At 51.1% G+C, this 18,857-nt stretch overlaps 7 protein-coding genes across 7 annotated transcripts; 3 read left to right on the forward strand and 4 right to left on the reverse strand.

The window, feature by feature from the left end:
• Positions 1 to 102: 102 nt before the first annotated feature.
• Positions 103 to 2,418, reverse strand: JCM6883_000523 (ABC1 kinase family protein; the record flags this gene model as incomplete). Its single annotated transcript, XM_076633585.1, has 8 exons — positions 103 to 130; positions 198 to 226; positions 286 to 603; positions 667 to 850; positions 921 to 1,244; positions 1,311 to 1,547; positions 1,616 to 1,908; positions 2,023 to 2,418. 8 exons carry the CDS (start codon positions 2,416 to 2,418, stop codon positions 103 to 105), a joined length of 1,809 nt encoding a protein of 602 aa, XP_076486396.1.
• Positions 2,419 to 3,600: 1,182 nt separating this feature from the next.
• On the reverse strand, positions 3,601 to 4,943 carry JCM6883_000524 (uncharacterized protein; the record flags this gene model as incomplete). Its single annotated transcript, XM_076633586.1, has 4 exons — positions 3,601 to 3,795; positions 3,859 to 4,229; positions 4,285 to 4,613; positions 4,684 to 4,943. The coding sequence occupies 4 exons, from the start codon at positions 4,941 to 4,943 to the stop codon at positions 3,601 to 3,603; spliced, it is 1,155 nt and encodes a 384-aa protein (XP_076486397.1).
• An 885-nt stretch (positions 4,944 to 5,828) lies between these two features.
• Positions 5,829 to 7,978, forward strand: JCM6883_000525 (uncharacterized protein; the record flags this gene model as incomplete). The annotated part of the gene is made up of 3 exons (XM_076633587.1): positions 5,829 to 5,862; positions 5,998 to 7,380; positions 7,452 to 7,978. The coding sequence occupies 3 exons, from the start codon at positions 5,829 to 5,831 to the stop codon at positions 7,976 to 7,978; spliced, it is 1,944 nt and encodes a 647-aa protein (XP_076486398.1).
• Positions 7,979 to 8,898: 920 nt separating this feature from the next.
• On the forward strand, positions 8,899 to 12,078 carry JCM6883_000526 (uncharacterized protein; the record flags this gene model as incomplete). The annotated part of the gene is made up of 13 exons (XM_076633588.1): positions 8,899 to 9,052; positions 9,128 to 9,188; positions 9,252 to 9,603; positions 9,675 to 9,952; positions 10,017 to 10,244; positions 10,313 to 10,397; positions 10,461 to 10,481; positions 10,542 to 10,713; positions 10,783 to 11,205; positions 11,269 to 11,540; positions 11,602 to 11,722; positions 11,787 to 11,898; positions 11,964 to 12,078. The coding sequence occupies 13 exons, from the start codon at positions 8,899 to 8,901 to the stop codon at positions 12,076 to 12,078; spliced, it is 2,394 nt and encodes a 797-aa protein (XP_076486399.1).
• Positions 12,079 to 12,482: 404 nt separating this feature from the next.
• JCM6883_000527 (PAS domain-containing GATA-type transcription factor) lies at positions 12,483 to 14,290 on the reverse strand (the record flags this gene model as incomplete). Its single annotated transcript, XM_076633589.1, has 6 exons — positions 12,483 to 12,562; positions 12,629 to 12,743; positions 12,809 to 13,026; positions 13,093 to 13,663; positions 13,725 to 13,978; positions 14,068 to 14,290. 6 exons carry the CDS (start codon positions 14,288 to 14,290, stop codon positions 12,483 to 12,485), a joined length of 1,461 nt encoding a protein of 486 aa, XP_076486400.1.
• Positions 14,291 to 14,555: 265 nt separating this feature from the next.
• Positions 14,556 to 16,847, reverse strand: JCM6883_000528 (uncharacterized protein; the record flags this gene model as incomplete). The annotated part of the gene is made up of 9 exons (XM_076633590.1): positions 14,556 to 15,028; positions 15,094 to 15,213; positions 15,290 to 15,698; positions 15,766 to 15,899; positions 15,970 to 15,997; positions 16,056 to 16,232; positions 16,295 to 16,452; positions 16,528 to 16,647; positions 16,709 to 16,847. 9 exons carry the CDS (start codon positions 16,845 to 16,847, stop codon positions 14,556 to 14,558), a joined length of 1,758 nt encoding a protein of 585 aa, XP_076486401.1.
• A 392-nt stretch (positions 16,848 to 17,239) lies between these two features.
• Positions 17,240 to 18,231, forward strand: JCM6883_000529 (uncharacterized protein; the record flags this gene model as incomplete). The annotated part of the gene is made up of 2 exons (XM_076633591.1): positions 17,240 to 17,982; positions 18,042 to 18,231. 2 exons carry the CDS (start codon positions 17,240 to 17,242, stop codon positions 18,229 to 18,231), a joined length of 933 nt encoding a protein of 310 aa, XP_076486402.1.
• Between the last annotated feature and the right edge of the window lie 626 nt (positions 18,232 to 18,857).

Genomic DNA, 18,857 nt, shown 5'->3' on the forward strand with positions numbered 1-18,857 from the left:
CTCGTAGCCAACATTTTGATAGAATGACAACAAGGCGATAGTCTGTGATAAGCTCTAAGCTATATAGTAAAAGGATACAAGGCGCAGAACGCGGAATTAGGTCTAACCAGAAAAAGCAGCGTCGTCGAGCCTGTGATCGCAAAGAAACGTTGTCAGCTCTGAATCCAATAGTCGGAGAAGCGACGCGAGAGACTTACTCGACTCCGAACTCGTTACGAGCCATGTCCTGCGCAAAGGAGGCAGGTGAGTAGAAGCAGCGAAGAAAGAGGAGAAAGAGCGACGCACAGTAACTTGGCGTTGCAAGAGATCTTCCAATCCTTCTCCTTTCCCGCCCATCCTCTCCGTGATCCAGCTCCTCAACCTCGTGATCTGGAATCCGATATCAACGGCAAATAAGACGACTCTGAAGATGACGAGTCGGACCTTTTCGATCGCATACGTCTTCAAACCGATTTGAGTGAGCGATCTCGAAGCGGCGGGAGTGAACGAAGCGAGACCGTCTGCGGCGTAGTGGGCGTGAATGTTGATTCGGTTCGAAGGACTTCCCATCGCTTGGTTGTTCGCTTGAAGCATTCGGAGTCCGCGAGTGACGAAGATCAATTCCTACTCGAGAACTCGTCGTTAGCCAAAGCGTAGGATTGAGAGGGAATGAACCGTTGGACTTACTCGTGGAATCAACTCTTCGCTCTCGAGCATCGTCTTAATTCTCGCTTTCAAGCCCACTTGCTGCTCGTACCGACTTTGTTCTCCAAACTTCTTCTCCGCTTCTGTCTGTTCTCCCTCGTGACCTTTCTTGAGTTTGTGAGGTCTCAACAGGGTCAAACTAGCAAAGATATCGCTGTTCTCCCGTCTAAAGATTGAAGGAAATGTATTAGCGAGAAATAACTCGAGGGATGAAAGGTAGAGAGAGAAATACTCGCTTGATTCCCCATTTGACTGCGATATCCTCGATCGCTTTGACATCTCCGACGAAGAGTGATCTCCAGAGTTTACAGTATTGATATCGGAACTCGAGCGGCATGTCGACATAAAGTCCGTGGTCGATGAGGACGATCTCCGGATGCTTGGGTCGTTTCGGATGAGGTCGAACCAAGATATTGCCTGGGTGAGGATCCGCCTGAACGAAGCCCCACTTGAACACCATCGCCGAGTAAAGCTCCGTCACGGCGTCCATCGTTTCTTTCACTGAGAGTCCGTACTTGGCGAGTTGTTCTTTGTCGGTCAATCGACAAGCTTGCATGAAGCTGATACACAGATGAGACGAGAAATAAGCAACAAAGCCAAGCGAGACAGAGGAGAATCTCACTTACTCGGCTGTCATGACTGAAGTTCCTGTCCAATCCCAATACACGTTCGGTACCATCGCTCGATTCCGTAGGTTCGATTCATTCTTGAGGTAATTCGCAGTTCGTTCGGCGTTGTGAGCTTCCGTGACGAGATTCGCTTCTTTTCGCATTTGCTCCGTCACGTATTGCGAGATGAAGGCGACAGGCAAATCGAAGAGCTTCTCGTAGCTCCATAGTAATGCTCGGTAGCAGAAGAGATCCCTTCAGACGAGAACGGGGGCGATTAGCTCAAGAACAGATGCATCGTAGAAAAGAGAACTTTCGCTCACCATTCCATCTGCTTCGGCACTGAAGGTTTCCGCACCTTGACCGCAACCCAGCCCTCGTCATCTTTCCAAGGTTTCCCATTGACAACCTTCAACCGAGCTTTGTGGACCTGGGCTATCGAAGCTGAAGCGACCGGAGTTCGTTGGAAAGAATCGAAAGCTTCGTCGGGGTGACAGCCGAACTCTGCCTCGAAGACCTTTACGACCTCTTCCCAGTCGACTGCAGGTGCCGCGTCAAAGACGTTTGCGAAAGCTTCTCGATAGGGTTTCGGGAGAATCGCGGCTTGAATCGCAAGCTGAAAAAGCAAAATCGGTCAGTTTATAGTCTTGCTCGGATCGCCCTGCGACTCCATCGAACAATACACTCTCCAAAATCGTACAAATGAACGGAATTCGAGAAATGGGCTTACAGACTGAGCTAGTTTGATGTACATTCCGTTGTTCGATACGCACAATTTGTGCAGTCGTTCTGCCGTCCGTTCGTGTAGAGCATCGATTCCTTCTGGGTTATCGGGAGAGAAGTTCAACTTGAAGTCGATCGCCAGCTTGACTCCAAAGACCAAAGTCCGGAATGATCTCCGAAGTGCTTCCGCTCCTTCATACCGATCGTAGAGGAACACGCCCGTTCCAATCACTCCAACAGTAGCTAACCCTTTCCATCTCCTTCCTGCCTTCTTCGTCGCCGGCCTCGCGACGCTACTTGCGAATCGGATGATCGATTGTTGAGGGAATCGATGATGAAGTCCTGGTGCGAATCGAGGGCGCGAGATAGGCTCGGCAAGGCCTTTGAAGGACCGTGTGAGCATACGAGAGAAGAATTGTCGATCTTGAGTTGTCGCGTGAGAAAGAGAGCAAAGGAGAGAAAAGTTTCTCGGATTGCACGGTGACGAAACCGATCGGCTCTTTTTTCGAATTTGTGTTCAGCTTTGCTCGCTGGCTTGTGCTGTACGTTGATTAGCAGACGTTGGTATCAAGGCGTCTCCAAAATCTTTACAAAAACCGACAAGAAACAGCGAAAAAACGTTTCCGCAACGATTCAATCTCAGGACGATTCGCATCCGTGCTTCTCGACATCGCGACGGTTTTCGGTCAAGTAATAAGGACGAACGGCGACCTACGATCGTGAGAAGTGACGCGTTGACCAGGACCAGGTCTGGCAACCTCAGAGAACCCAAAACGAAAAGCTTGAACCGCATTTGAATTTGAACCTTGCGCTGCTCCCGGGTCGCGACCAGTCCCATAGTACGCTGGTCATCGAATCTCCAGAGTCGGAGAGTGACCATAAAGCGTCGAGAGCCCTCAGTGACGAGGTGAAGGCTCGACGCTGGCGAAACGCCCTGCGATGCGGTGACTCGCGCTTGGGAATCTGCGTTGTCGGTCGCTACGTCCCCTCATCCAGAAGCTCAGATGTCGTCGACTAGCGAGATTATCAGATTGCTCTATCACTGTGGAGGAAGGATTGAAAGGCAAAAGTTGCAAACGGTGTTAGAGGAAAAGCTTCTTCGCAACGAGCGCTCCACGGAGGAAGATCCCTAGCGACAATGTCACCCCTGCAAGTCATCTAACTTTCTACCTTGACACATTCTCTCAGTGATCTAGACCGTCCCGAAGCGCGTACCCGACATCGACAAGCTGAAGTTCTCGTGTGAAAGAGTTCGCAACGTTCGCTTCGCCCAGTCATCACCGACATCTTTCCGCCAGTACCACGTATCAGGCAGCTTCGATTCTGAACGGAGAGCGCGACGTCAGGACTCACGAAAATTGGAGCGACATTCATGAATTGCAAGCAAGCGTAAGGGCGTGAAAGAGAGAAGAGGAGAAAGAGCTAACAAAGGGGCGAGCAATCCAGTGCTCGTAAGAAAGAGAGGAGAGAGACATGGTATATGATAAACGAAAGAGGGAAATAAACAAACCATGCAGCGAGGACAGACGAGACAAAAACCCAAGAACAGAAATTCTATGCGAAGAGACAGACGACAGTTTCCCCCTTATTGACCTGCGACGAGAGCGTTGATTCGTTGAGCCATGACCTTCATCACTGAAGTCGTAGGGTGAAGAGTGTCCCAGTATAGGAAGTTGTTCGGGTTTGAGCAGATTCCTCCGGTCGAAGAATTGTAACACGCTTTCGTCACGGGCGAAGTAGTGATTCCGAAGGAAGAAGGGGAAGAGTTCATCGAGTACCACTGCAACGAAGAGAGAGCGTCAGCGTTCTGTCCGAGCCGAGGCAAGACGAAGGATAGACTCACGAGACTAGCGAGATCGTAGTAGAATACTCGACTCGAAGTTGCTTGAGATCTGAGACTTGAGGTGATCTTCTTGAGTCCGGCGTTGTACTGATCCGAGAGCTGCTTGAGGAACGCGAGGGCGTCGGATTTCGACACCGAAGAAGGGACTTGGTTCGCGAAAGTAGGAACGATTTCGAGAGGAGGGATTCCGACGATGACAAAGTCGCTTCCTGCGAGTTTCGCTTGAGCTTTCTTGTCGCTTGCGATCGATCGAATCGCCGTCGAGTAAGCTTGAATATTGGCCGAGATTCCAGCAACTGCGTTGGCTTTCGCCGATGAAGAGAATCCTTGCGACATGGCGTTGTTCCAAAGTTGCGAAACCGGGTTGATACCTACGAGACGCAAAGATCAGTCGACAGTTGAGAAATCTTCGAGGGAGAGACTTACCAGAGTTGAAGTAGTGAAGTACGCGACCTTTTCCAGGCGAGAATGAACCAGATTTCAGGTCGGAAAGGTAAGTAGCGATTTGATCAACGGCGGCAGGCGAATTCGCGCTCGTTCCCGAAAGACCGTTCTTGACGACAGACCCTCCATACGCGTAATCTTGGAGAACTGGGAGAGAACCTCCGCGAGGAAGAGCAGGCGAAACCGACGAATCTACCATCCATTCGACCGCTACTTTTCCATTTGTGTATTTTCCTCCGTACTTGTCGTAAGGGTGGTAGTTTCGTAGAGACGAGCTGTATTTGCTATCTCGTTTGTGACCGTTGTCCGTGCTAAACAAGGGAAGAAAGTTCAGTTTTCTTTTCCCCCCAGGTCGCGTTCGCTCGAGCGATGAAAACTCACTAAGATGCACCAACTGCTACGACTGCCGAGTAGTAAGAGGATCCTTTCGGGTTTCCGGAAGTCGCCCTCTTCACACAATTTGAACGCCTAACCTTGGCAAAACCATCAGAAGTCGAGTTCTGTTCGGTGCGAGTCTTGTGGCGTTGTAGCGTGATAGGAGAGAGGTCGACATGCTTGAGTAAGGCTGGTGTTGTGTCGGCTTGAGCGAGAGTCGAAAAGGAGAGGGCGGTGAGGAGCAAGAGTTGAAAGAGGGGAGTCATCTCGGTGTATCGAGTCGGTGTGGGTTGAAAGAGTGTAGTGTCCGGCACGAGTGTATGTGAAAGTCGTAGAAGAAGTAAGAGAGGAAGAGATCGCAATCAATGCGTCAAGGCCCGGCCTGAGGGAGGAATGTGCTGAGAGAAAGAGTGCTCGCGGTGAAACGCGATCTCGACTCTTTTGTTTTTATCGTTGATTGAGTTCTCTACTTTCCTTGCCGAGTAAGTCTCAAGGTCTTCAAGCTCGGTCGTTGCATGGTTTCTCCTTCGACACAAGCTTCACACCCTGACGATCTCTCTGTCGCTCAAGCTCGAACTTGGTTCTCCTGCTTCTCGTATTCGCACGGTTCCCTCGTCTCCACCTCGTCGATAAAAGTACGATCGCGAACAGCGGAGAACAGCACAAAGCGAACTGAACCTTTGTTGGAACTCTTCATGGTCAACTTGGAGTTCCTCACCTCACTGCATGCACAATGCTCAATGGCAGCTGGGCTCCAGCCTTCCTGGGCGATAGTGAAGAAGAATCCGGGCGAACTTACGATGCTGCAGAGGCCCCAGCATATGCAGTTTGTTCGTCGCGGAGGTGCTCAGGCTGAGTTTCGCGAAGGAAAAGGTTCAAACGAGCTCGGAGCGACATAGCTCACGAGCGAGACAGCAAGAGTGAGCTGTTGTCTGTAGATCTGGAGAGCATAAGAGCGCAGATACGTACGATTAAGCAGGAAATAAACGATAGAGATTTGAGAGAAACGATAACCTTGAGATGATTTCGCGATTCGATATTCGATGCTTGTCGATCAATGAGCAACAAAAAAGTTTGATCGACGCTGTTCATCCCTCTCTCCCTCCACCTCATACCTTCGACACGACACACTCAACAAGTAGTCAGAGTAAATGGCAGGCTCGGGACCTCCATCAATGACCTACAGTGAGTTCTCCACCCTCTCTTCCCGCGTGCACAGTCTTTCCCATCCTTTTCCTTCCCTGTTCTCGCGCTCTGTCTCCTCGTTCATTGAACGACTACAGCCTTCGAGGAAACACGCTGACTCGTAACCTCCTACAGATGACTCAATGAATCTCCCTTCGTCTCCATTCCCATTCTCGTCGTTTCTCTCCGATTCCATCTTCTCTCTCGAGCCGAATGTCGCGGCACCACCACCTCCTCCTGTCGCACAACCTCACGTACACCATCAAGCAGGGCTCTTCGTCCATTCGAAAGAAATCAACCCTTTCGAGAGGTCGTTCGCAGTCATCGATTCTACTCCGATACCGTCAACGAAACCGTTCGCAGGAGGAGCAAATCGCCATGGAAACGGTCAAGTCGACAGGACAGAACTTTATTTATCACCAAGTCCTGAAGGAAGGAGGAAGAGGGCCCTATCTTCTCCAGCTTTGTTCACGCCGGGAGGAACGGGGAACGCAATCGTCGACGAAGGGACGGCTCAAGCGTTCAAACAGGCGAAACGACCATCGCTACGACTCGCACCTGACGGCAAGGGACTTTCGGCAATTCCTGGACTTGCGAGGGGAGTCGTAGACTCGTCTTCGTCGCTCACTTTGTCGGATTCGACCGGATCTTCGAGGTCTTTGACGAGCGTCTCTTTCGATGAAGATCCAAACTTCCGACCAAAGATCCTACACGCCCATACTTCAACAGTAGACTCTCCAGATTCGTCCATCGGTCTTTCTCCCGAAATCACGAAACCTTCAGCAGACCAACTCCGCGACGGCTTCGCGACTTCCTCGACCGGTCCCTCGGCTCCTCCCAACTTTGCTCACTTCCAACCTCAACCTATTCCTTTCACCGTCAACTCGATTGCGCCGAACCCTGCTCCCTTCCCCATCGTGGCCGCTCGACCCTACTCTTCCTCTTCCTTCGCATCGACGACTCTTGCTCCAGCTTCAATTGCGCGTTCCGTAACTGCCCCTCTCGTGAACGGAGGAACCGAATTCTCATCTCTCAACTCTTCCCTCGCCTACACTTCGACTGCCGAAGATACTTCTTTCCCTTTCACCGACCCGTTCGCTCTTATTCCTCAGCAACGACCACGCGCTCTCTACACGTCACTTCCACCTTCTACTGCTCCCACTCCTGATCCCATCTCAATCCCGTCTCCTCATTTCGCTCCCGTCGCATCCAGTTCGACGAACCCTCCTCCTCTTGTTTTCGCAGCTCATCCTTCCCGAAATTCGTTTTCGCAACCGCCGACCCATGGTACAGCACCGTTCGAAGACGAGACGAACGCAAAAGAAGTCGCAGGGTTGAAACAGTTCGGAAAGAAACGAGGTCGTAAACCGAAAAATTGGGATCCTAGCCTCGAAGTCGAAGTCGTCTTAGATCCTGAGGAAGCGGAACGACAACGCAAGATCGCTCTCGAACGAAATCGAATTGCTGCGAGTAAGAGCAGGAGAAGGAAAAAGGAGAAAGTTCAGGCTCTCGAAGGAGGTAAATCTTCTCTCAAGCTTTTCCCGGAACCGAGCAAGAAAGAAGCTTATTCTTGGGTCAATTTTGAACAGCTGCACGAGAATACTGTGAAAGTAACTCGGTCTTACAATCTCAATGTCAAGCGCTCCTCGCCGAAGTCCATCAACTACGAACGTACCTCATGCAAGCTCACCCTCAACCTGGATGTAAATGTCAACACGTCCACGGGTACTTCAACCGGGAACGCGAAGGAGGAGGACTCAACGCGATCATGTTCGAATCAAAGGGAACTCTCGACCGAAACTTCGCGAACGTACCGAGATGGGGTAGCGAGGAGGACGTGTACGCTGAATACGAAGCGAACGGTGCGCCTCAACCGGGAGGACGTAACGGAGGTGGCAGCGGAGGAGGAGGAGCAGGAGGCAAGCCTGTTGCTGCGAACGGCGGAACAAAGTCGAAAACGACGGCGGTGGGAAAGAAGGGCGCGAAGAAACAAGACATCGAGAGTGAAGATGACGACGATGACAACGATGAAGACTTGGACGGGGAAGAGAGCGAGGAGGAAAAGGTCGCGCTCAAGAGTAGAAGAGCACGGGCGATTCCGATTCGCAAGTCTTGATCGCCTTTCCTACAATCCCTATTACCCATTTCTCCACCTCGACTCTTCACCTACCCACTACCAGATTCTACCCCTTCACTCGTATTCCGAGCGATATTTTTCGATTCTTTCTCATTCTCACAAGTCGCTCTACCTGCGCTCTCTCGACCTTTCACCTGTTTCTATCCTCCTAATCCTCTGCCCAACGCCACTCTGACTTCGCCAATAGACCCTCTTTCCCCAAGTTACCCGTCAGTTCAAACTGTTTCAAAATTCCCCCCAAGTTGACCATTTGTTCGTCCTTCGATTCCCCCCAAATTAGTTCTTTCGTACCCCACTTGTCTATACTCCAAAGTTCTTGAATCTTGTCGTTCTCACTCTACAGCTTTGCCTCCTCCCTCTTGTAACCTCTTACTCTCTCTCTGATACACGTCAATTCGTATGTTTCTTTTGATTTTGAACCTCTTTCGTTTTTCCTTCCTTCCTTGTTTTGCTTGCCTCGTTGCGATAGACAGATTGAAACACGCGTGATCTATGCTCGACTGCCTGAGGAGAGTCCCCTTTCAGACGAAGTTCTTGACAACACTCGCGCGAGACTTGTGCGAAATCGAAACTCGACGAGCAAAGTTCACCTCCTCACCATCTCTTCGAACCTTCGTCCGCTCGCCCCAGAATCTTCGCAGCACACCTCTAGGCCTACCGAATACCTCCCGACACCGTCCAGACCTCTCCAGCGACTGCCGTACGACTTCATCTTGAACAAAACCGGTTACCTCGACACTCTCGTCAAAGCACTGCAGTCGACTCAGTCTCCCCAGTACACCACCGTAGAAAGTCTCTTCGATAACTTCATACATCCGACAACTCCAGGCTCTCGACTCGTGATCGATTGAACGTGAAAGAGATCGGCTCCCCTCTCCCCCCTTCTCCTCCTCGCAAGGATGGCACCAGTACAGTCGAAACTGTTACGAACCCCTTCAATATTCCAGCAGAACAAAGCTGCAACGCTCTCGGCGTCTGTACTCGCAGCGCTTGTGCTCGTCGGAATCGTCAGGAAGCGATTCGCAAAGGCAGCGCTCGAAGCTAGGGAAAAGCGTGAGTTCTCTCTCTCCTACAGTCAGCGCCATCTTCTAAGGTCGTAGAGACTGATGGAGACAAGGAGCTTCGCAGGAAATCGAGAAGAGCTCACGACTCCTCAAATTGAACTCGCTCAAAGAGACCTCTTCAAACCGTGCGATGTGCCATCTCGACAACGTTTGCTTCTCGGTGTCGTTACTGATTCAGCTCTTCGCAGGCTGCCGAATGGATCCCGAGAACTGCTCGTGCCTTCAAGAGGCAGAGTCGCGAAAGTCGTGATCCGCCCAACGAAACCGTCTACATTCGCCGCCCATCGACCCTATTTCCAACGACCTCCCCCGACGACCAAGTCTGGACCAGGAGGAGCTCCGACCGCTGCTGCAACGGCCGAGAAAGTCAGAGTGAACAAGGAATTCTTCCGTCAACTCGCCGCCATTTTCCGAATCATCGTCCCGCGTTGGTCGAGCAAAGAAGTTTGGCTCATCGGAGCTCACACGACGTTCCTACTTCTTCGTACCTACCTCAGTTTGCTCGTGGCTCAATTAGATGGAAAACTCGTCGGAGACCTGGTTCGTGTTTCGCGACTCTTTGTCCTCGGTTTCAGAGTACCCCGGACTAACTGAGTAAGGAAAGGGAACAGGTTTCAGCGAATGGTCGGGGTTTCCTTCGCGGACTCCTCTATTGGTTCCTCCTCGCAATTCCGTCAGTTTACACCAACTCGATGCTCCGATTCCTCCAATCGAAACTCGCCCTATCCTTCCGAACCCGTCTCACCCGATACGTCAACGATCTCTACCTTGACAAGAATGCGACGTTCTACAAAGTCGTCAATCTTGATTCCAGGATCGGAGCGACTGGAGCGGATCAATTCGTCACGACAGACGTTGCGAGATTTTGCGACGTACTCAGTGCACTCTAGTACGTGCCTTCCTCTCTCACGCTTGACTCAGCAGATTCTGACCGTCTTTTCTTTCTCCATCAGCTCAAACATTTCGAAACCGACTCTGGACCTCATTCTCTTCAACATCCAGCTCGGTCGCTCTATCGGAGGAAGAGGATCACTCGGACTACTCGCATCGTACGTCGCGACAGCTTGGGTTCTGCGCAAAGTCGCGCCAGCGTTCGGAAGATTGGCGGCGATCGAAGCGAAATTGGAGGGAGATTTCAGAGGAGCTCATGCGAGATTGATCATCAACGCCGAGGAGGTTGCGTGAGTAGATTCTCCATCATCGTCGTATTGCCTACGAGATCTGACACGGGACTTCGACGGGGTTGTAGATTCTACGACGGAAATCGAATGGAGAAGGACATTTTGACGAGAGCGTACCTTCGACTGATCCGACATGTCAACTCAATCTACAAGGTGAGAACTCGTTCTCTCCTCGTTCCAGGAACTCGAGCTGACTTGTCTCGATTGCTCCGATAGATTCGAATTCTCTACGGAATGGTGAGCTCGGCCTCGTCTTCCGCGCTCGGAACCTGCTGATCCCGTTTCACCTTCCAATAGACCGAAGATTTCATCACGAAGTATCTCTGGAGTAGCGTCGGTTACTGCCTCATCTCGATCCCGGTCTTCTTCCCGAAAACTCGAGCTCTCGTCGCCGCGACCTCGCTCAAGGAGAAGTCGGAATTCGAGGAAGGTGGACAGGACGGTCTCAGTGTCTCGCAGAGAACAGAGAGTACGTCAACTCCTGTTGAGGATACTCTTACTCGAGAAACAGGAACTGACTCGAACTTGCTGCCACTAGACTACATTTCGAATCGACGACTTCTACTCTCTCTCGCGGACGCTGGAGGCCGTCTCATGCTCTCGTGGAAAGACCTTTCTGAGCTCGCTGGATCGACCTCACGTGTCTACACCCTCCTTTCGACTCTTCACGACCTCTCGACCTCTCGCTACGCTGCTCTGCCCCGACCGGACGATCTCGACCCCTCGAAACCTTTCTACGACCTCGGATCGATTCACGGAGAACTGCGACTTCTCGAATCGGGCTCTCCGAATCTCGAGGTTGAATTCGACAAAGTTCCGATCGTTGCGCCGGCGCCTGGAGTGGCTCGAGGTGGGGAAGAGCTCGTGCACGATTTGAGCGTCAGGATCAAGGCGGGTGAACATCTCTTGATCGCAGGAGGAAACGGTACTGGGAAGACTGCGATTTCTCGAGTTCTAGCTGGTTCGTTCGACTGGTTCTCCTCTGATCACAAGTCAAACGCTGACAAGCTCGCTCTGTGAGTAGGTCTCTGGCCTGTCTTCGAGGGTACCGTTCGAAGACCCGACGATGCAGAAATCATGTTCCTTCCTCAAAGACCTTACCTCTCGAGCGGCAGTCTTCGTGACCAAATCATCTACCCTCATTCGTACCCCGACTACCTTGAGACGGGTAAAACTGATGCCGATCTGCACAAGATCCTCGAGAGAGCTCATTTGGGCTACATCCCCGCTAGAGAAGGAGGAATGGATTCGAGGAAAGAATGGAAAGATTTGCTCAGTGGTGGAGAGAAACAGCGAGTAAGCTTCGAGCTCGACTACTTCGTCTTCGACAAAGACTGATGTTTCGAATGTACTGTAGATGGGAATGGCTCGTCTCTTCTATCATCTTCCGAAATTCGCCGTCCTCGACGAATGTACCTCTGCAGTCTCGACCGACGTCGAAGGATCGATGTATCAACACGCGAAAGATCTAGGAATAAGTGAGTTTACTGTCCACAGAGTGATCGGGTGACGAAGCTGATCGATTGTCGACATGCAAATCAGCTTTGATCACCATTTCTCACCGACCGAGTCTGTTCAAGCACCACATGTTCCTCTTGCACTTGATTGGATCCGAGGGTAAATGGGAATTGGAGCAAATCGGTGAAGCTGAACAGTGAGTTCATCTCTTCCCAGCTTAGCGAACGATTTCTGATTCTGACCTTGGTCTTTCTCCCCCAGATCTGTCTCGTTCCAGAAAGAGATCGAATCGCTACAAGACAAACTCAAAGAAGTCGATCAATGGAAACGTCGTCTAGCCGATATCGATTCCCAATTGAGCTTCAACAAAGCTTGATACCCTTCTTCCCCGGTTTCAACCATACTCGAGCCTGCCGTTGTAGTCCTTCCCCCTTTCCCCTGTCTCCGTTCTCCATCAAACGTTACTACTAGCACTTGTCTTCGCCTATTTCTCGCTCTCAATTGTAAAGAAACAAAAGTTCTCAGTCATTCAGTCTCAATCTTCTCTCAGGACGATCGAACGTGCCTTGCGTGTGTGCGTGAAAGGAAGGGAGGTAAGTTATTGACACTCGTTACTGTTACAACCGAGGATTGCGTAAAAAAAGGCGAGAAACAGACAAGGGAATCCGAACAACACGAAAGAGAGCCATTTACACTATTTTACGGAGAAATCGAGTGGAACAAAGGACTGAGAACGAGGGGGATATCGAGGTTGTAATCGTGAAGCGGTTGAGAATGGGTTCAGGTTCGGTTCTTCTTTGTTGGGATCGCTCCGCTCGCTTGCTTATCGAGTCGAGATTTCAATTTCGCGTAACGTAAACCTGTTGACAACGAGAACAGGGTCAGCTCTTGTAGATGGTGAAAGAGGAGACCGATGGGAGACGTACCACAAGCGTTACAAAGGGTTTTGGGACCTTCGGGACCTTTCCTCCATTCGGGAGAATCGATCCTTCCACAATCTCGACAAACGAGATCACTCTCTCCGTCCATCTTTTGCTTTTGCTGAACAGACGCGAGAAACTGATGTCAGTACTGTGAGTGGCAAGAGAGTAAGAGCGCGGACTCACTCTTCTTCGTTTCTCGGATTGACCATCCCCTTTCTTTCCGTTCGCACTGATTCCGATTCCGAGTGCTCCGTACGTGTTTGACGTCGAGGGAATGAGTTCTGATGTTCGAATAAGACCCGTTGAAGGATCGATGACACTCGCGGAAGTACGAGCATCGAAAAGATCTCCCTTTGGTGGATACGCGGCTGAACTACTCGGTCCGTTCTGATTCGCAACACCTGAACACGACAAGCGAGTCAGTCAAAGAGCATAGACGTTGCAAGAGAGAGAGAGAGTTGACTTACTCGCTCGTTGCTGTTCTTGTTGTAACCTCAACCCAGTCGGACTCAAAGCGGCACCATCTCCTTCGATCTCTTCATAGAGGATCAACAGTTCTTGACGCAACCTTTCGTTCTCCATCTTTAACTCGAGGAAAGAATCCAACATGGCGATCGAACGAGAAGGGTAAGGTCTCGCGAGACCGAAGAAACATTTCGGTTGACTTCCTCCTCCTCCTTTTCCTTCCGCTGCTGCTGATGTCGAAGGATCTGTAGAAGTTGATGCGGTTGTCGAGTTGGGAGCAGCGGTAGATCCGGAGAAGAAATGACCCGTCACTTCAAACAAGACGTGACGATCATCTTTCGTTCGAAATCGGTAATGAGCCGTCAATCGTTCCGGGTTTGTTGCGTTCGGAGTGTTTTTCGGCGATGCGAGACAGTGGAAGAATTCACGTTTGAACGGTTCGACGTCGGAAGGATGGAGGAACGAGAAGAAGTTTTGACCTCGTAATTCTTCGGGATCGTATCCGCAGAGTGTATCGACGGAAGCGCTCGCGAAAATGAATGTTCCGTCGGTGCTGATGACGTGCATGAAGTCCTGTGAAAGTAGGAATCAGTGTCGATGGGATTGAGGAGGGAGAGCGAAAGAAGAGACTGACTTCGATCGATTCGAGAATGTATTGAGACCAATTCTTCCTCGTGTTGAACAATGCGGTCGTACTACTCGATTTCGGTTGTTTCTGTTGTATCCCATCCTGCCTCGCGTACGGGGTCGAACTCTGTCTCCTCGGTGCGGTTGAACTCCCTTCACTCATCGCGTCTCCTCCCGTTCCTCCGATTACCGTTGAAGACCCTGCTACTGCTGCTTTCCCGATCAATCCATTGTTTCTAGAAGGTCCTACTGAACTCGAAACTGTTCTCGCGGAAAGAAAAGGGAAACAGAGAAGAGAGAGTGAGAACGCGGGGTTCGGTCGAAGAAAGAGGAAGAGAGAAGGAACTGACCTTGACCTTCGAGAGGTTGGGAAGAAGTGAAGCTCGATCTCTGTGGTTGACTTACGGGATAGCCTGCGTAGCCGGATTGCTTCAGAGTCGTAGAAGGGGACTTGATCGAAGAAGTTGAAGATGGATCGAGAGTCGCCGTCGGTGGTGATGCTTGTTGAGGATCGAAGGGACCAGGCATACCGCCATAGGTAGTCAGGAAGGAATTCAGATCGAACCCGTTCATAGTCGAGTTCAGATTGAATGAAGGGGTGCGAAGACTTGAAAGACCTTTCGCCGAGGCGCGAGTCGAGACTTCGTCGCAAGATCGACTAATTTCATCGAAGGTTATATTTCTTCCCGCACCGTCATGGGAGACGCATCCGTTACACAGTCTCCGAGATTCGGGGTGACGCATCGCGCAGGTCAACGATAATCCCGAGTCAAAATCCGAGGGTTTTCAATCTTTCGCAAACTTCGAGTCTTTGCACTTTCCTCGTGCGAAACGCCTACTAAACTCCTCTAGCGACTCTCCTACCCATCTCGATTCCCTCCTCTTGATCCCTGATCAATTGTCTCAATTTGCTCCCAACTTGTCCTCCTCCATCTTTCTTCCCGAATCCAATCTCGCACTGCTTCAAAGATTCAACCATCATTCTCAACCCGTTACTCCTCTTCCCGATATCAGACCAATACTGTAGATCCTCCTGCGGGGACGGGTTCTGGGGAGGGATTGAAACGAGTCGAGCCATCGTCGTTGAGAGGATTGCGCGGACTGGATGGCCGTAGGGATAGAGCTCGCAGGCTCCAGTCCAGGCGGGGAGAGCCATACGACGTGCTAAATTGAATTTGTGGTCGTGTAGGTGGAGAGTAAGGAGGAGGGAGTAGGCTTGGAAGAGCGGGTGAGAAGAGGGAGATAGTGAAGGAGAAATAAAGATGAGCGATGAAATGAGCTTCAAGAGATTGGTCTCTGAGGCGGCGGGGTCTGTGGAGGACGAGCGAGTCAGTCATTTGAATGTGAGAGAGTTAGACTATGGAGTATCGACAAACCAGTGTATTGAGTCTTTTCAGCTTCTTCGAATCTTGACTTCGCAGCGTCTAGCGCAGCTTTCACATCTGGCACATCGACTATTCCGCCACACACCGAGCAAGCTGATTCACCTCCGCCATCTGTAAGCCCAAGATCGAAACAAGTTAGCTCCGTGACGGAACAAGCTGAGTTCAGGTAAAGACCTAGCGAGCTCACCGATAATTCTCAGCAACCCTCGACACTCTCCCTTCGGACAAGCGAAAGCTTCCCTCGGGTCGACATCTTTCCTTTCACATTCCTCGCATCGACATTCGAATTTGTATCGTTCCAAAAGTTCTCGTTGTCTCGTTTCTTTCGGTGAAGCCAAATCGACATAACTCGTCAATACTTCTTCTCCTGGCTTGATAGGTCGAATCGCGACGACTCTCATGTTCTTCGTCGTCGGAGGATACGAGCTTGAAGGATTTGGTTTTGAGGAAGAACATGAGGGAGAGGGGAAGATCGGGAAAACGACGACAGAGTTGGGTCGACAAGAGTGGTTGAATAGGGCGGTGAGGGGTGAGATCGATACGCCAATGTTAGTGAGATCTGTTGGGGAAGTGAGGGAGAAAGAATTTGACGTGAACTAGCGCGAGAACGAATATGAGGTCAGTTTCACTCGCCTGATGGTGAAGGGTGGATGTTGGACTTGCCCGTGAGATGAGATCGATCAGATTCGATGCATCTTGTACCGCTTTGACGAGGAAGTCTTGGCCAACGTAAGCAGAGACGGCGGACAATAGACGGAATAGGTTCTTTTGCTCTTTTTCGTTTCGTTCGCCTCGATCTAGACACCCCAGAGGCAGATGGTCAGTCCGAGCAAACTGAACAATGAGAAACTGAAGAAAGCAACATACGAGCTTGAAGAGACATGACTTGTTTCCACTATAAAGGTCGAACCAGTCAGTGACAAACGAGTCAAGGCCTCGGACTGTTCACTCACGTAAGAATCTCCCTCAAGTTGCTTCTTCCACAATAGTCTTCCAATGGCTCGAACCGGCGTTTCAGGTACGTATTGACCACCACGAGGTTTCTCTCCTTTTTCTTTCGCGAGAGCACTCATATTCCTCATCGCTTTGCATTCGGACTTGTGCAAGTACCAGTCTTGTTGTTGACAGGCCTACTAGCTCGCGAATTGTCAGGGTGCGAGCAGTCAAAACAGAACAAGAATGTGCGACTTACGCCTGAACAATATTGAACGATGTGACAGCGCGAGCATTGGAGGAGAGGTTTTTGAGCCGCGGTATCCTCGGATAGTCGGTAGCATGCGCTACATCTCTGGAAGATGTTGCGTTGGTCGAGTACAGAGATCAGAGGAGTCGTCGACAGAAGAGTTGAGCCTGTGTGCGGGAAAGGTGGGAAACTCGAAGGGTTTAGCGAGACAATCAGCGAGTTGACCAACCAGATCCACTCACCAGGAGTGAAGGAGTCTTCTGCGACTATTCCTCGACCTTTCCCAGGGACTGTACGCACAGAGAGGGACGAAGGAAGATCCGGGTGGGAATATTCGAGCCGATTCGACGGTTGTTCCGTAACTGTAGTCTCTGAGAGTAATGTCAGCAGACCAAACGAGGTTGTGATACCATCAAGACGTACCTTTCGACACGCCTTGGGCCGATAGAGACGTTAAGGGAGCTTGGGGAGATGAAGGAGTGAGATCCGAAGGGGAAGCAACGGGAGCTTCTCCTGTTCGGCCAGCTCGTTTGGCTTTCAGTTGCGCCCAGTCGGCGGACATGCCGGGGCTCGGTAGCGAGGATGAGCGGGAGTAGACGGAGAAAAGTTGAACGAGACGAATCTCCTCTCTTGCTCTCCTACCATACCTCGGGTCCGACATTTTTGGACCATACAGCAGCTGAAAGTCTCCATCAAGTCCATCGCAAGGTCAAGTCAAAGCGATTCGATCGATCTTCCTCTCTCCTTCTGCTAGATCAAACGTTCGAGCTCGCAGGAACCGCCAGCAACCTTCGTGAGTCCTCGTAACACCCTACGACTAGATAGAGCACTACTATCCTGTATAGAAGTGGCGGGTCACTGATCTTCCGGACTGGCAGATTCGCTCGAACCCTCCTTCGAAAATCCTTTCTCTCCTCTCTCTCGCTCTCTCCTCCTCAGACCTCTGCTTTCATCATGTTCGAGCCTCACATCCCTCTCGAACTCGTCAAGGAGATCACGGAGCATCTCAAATCGGACCCCAACGACCAAAAGCCTCCTCTCGAAGCAATTCAAGTCGGCAAAGCTCTCTCGCTAGTCTGTCGTGAATGGTGCCCCGTCGGTCAGGCGCTTCGTTGGGACACTCTCGACGTTCAACTTCCCCTGTACCCCTCTCTACTTGAACACTTTGTCTCCCATCCTCATCTCGCTCTTTACCTACGAAACCTCATTCAAACGCAGAAGACGCGGGCGTTCGATCAAGTCAAGCATGATGAAGTTCACTGGACGACAGCCATTGTTGCACTTCTTCCACTGACTCCGAACCTTCAACACCTCGGACTTACCGGCGATCCAGGCGAAAATGGTCAAGAATTCTTACGAGCTGCCTCCTCGTTACCCCGACTTGAGCTGTTGAGCATCTCTCTGTTTTCAGAGAACGGGTTGGTCCTCGACAAGTCAATCTGGTTGAACGGGTTTCCGCGGCTAGAGTACCTCAAGATCCTTCTCCCGCACGTGACAGTCCTTCCCCTCGAGCTCGCCCAAACCTCATCCGCGCCAACAGAGGGACGTACAAAGGTCAGTACGCTTGCTGCCGGTTGGGGTTGTCCCGCGACGCTTGAATCCACCTTCGCCGAAGATTTCTTCTCCGTCTTCGATCCGTCAACTCTTCTCGCCTGCAATTTCGCCGGTTCGGCCGTCTGTCGGGCAACTTTCGAACGGTTAGGACGATGTCAAAATCTCTCCAAAGTCTCGATAGCCTTGCTTCCCTGGCGGATAGACGACCTCTTCTCGCAACTTCTTCCATGTTTGACCGAACTCAAGTCGCTCGGTTCCCTCGTTATCTCGATCGCAGGCCCCTCATCGGAATCAGTCTCGTCAAACGCAAGGTTCTCGGACGTGCTCGCATCGTTCCCGCCGAACCTCGATCGTGTCGACTTTCGGAATTTCAGACTTCTCTCTATGGATGACATCCCCTTTCGCGATGAACGTGCAGCCGACGGTGGTAGAGTTGTCAATATCTTCCTTTCGAAGAATGGGCAGCCCCTCGCGGTGCCATTTTGGAGAGATCAAGGCGGGAACTGGTTTCAAGGCATTCCCAAAATCGGGTACTAGTAAGTCTAGATTTCTCCCTCAGTGTTTACGATAGATGAATGACATTTCCTCCTGCGGCTGACCCAGAGGACCGACCTAAAAGAATAAGGAGGAGGAGGATATTACGACGAGAATCTCTCCTTCACCCTCCTACTTCCCCTTTAGTCCCTCGTTCCACGTTACTCTCGCAAGCAGTCGTTCCCGTACGCTCTTCGGATTTGGACCTTTTCTCCTCTCTCCAACCTGCGTTCGACCATCGATTCTCGACGACTGTCTCCCCCATCTGCTCTCTCCCTGGCTTTCTCTTTCTCTATATAACTCGTTGACAAAGGAAGGCATTGTATAAGGATGAAGTGAGCGGGCCGCAAAGAGCGATGAAGGGAGGATACTGTTGGTAGAACCGTTTTGGAGTTCCTGTTTGTGCCTCGTCCATACCCTTGTAAAGCCGTCTTTGTGTGTTCAGTCTGCGTGGAAGAGCCAGATAGTCTCCTCTGAGCTCAGG

Source organism: Sporobolomyces salmoneus, assembly GCF_050403485.1.
Source record: "Sporobolomyces salmoneus JCM6883 DNA, S_salmoneus_JCM6883_v1_ctg41, whole genome shotgun sequence".
Taxonomy (NCBI): domain Eukaryota; kingdom Fungi; phylum Basidiomycota; class Microbotryomycetes; order Sporidiobolales; family Sporidiobolaceae; genus Sporobolomyces; species Sporobolomyces salmoneus.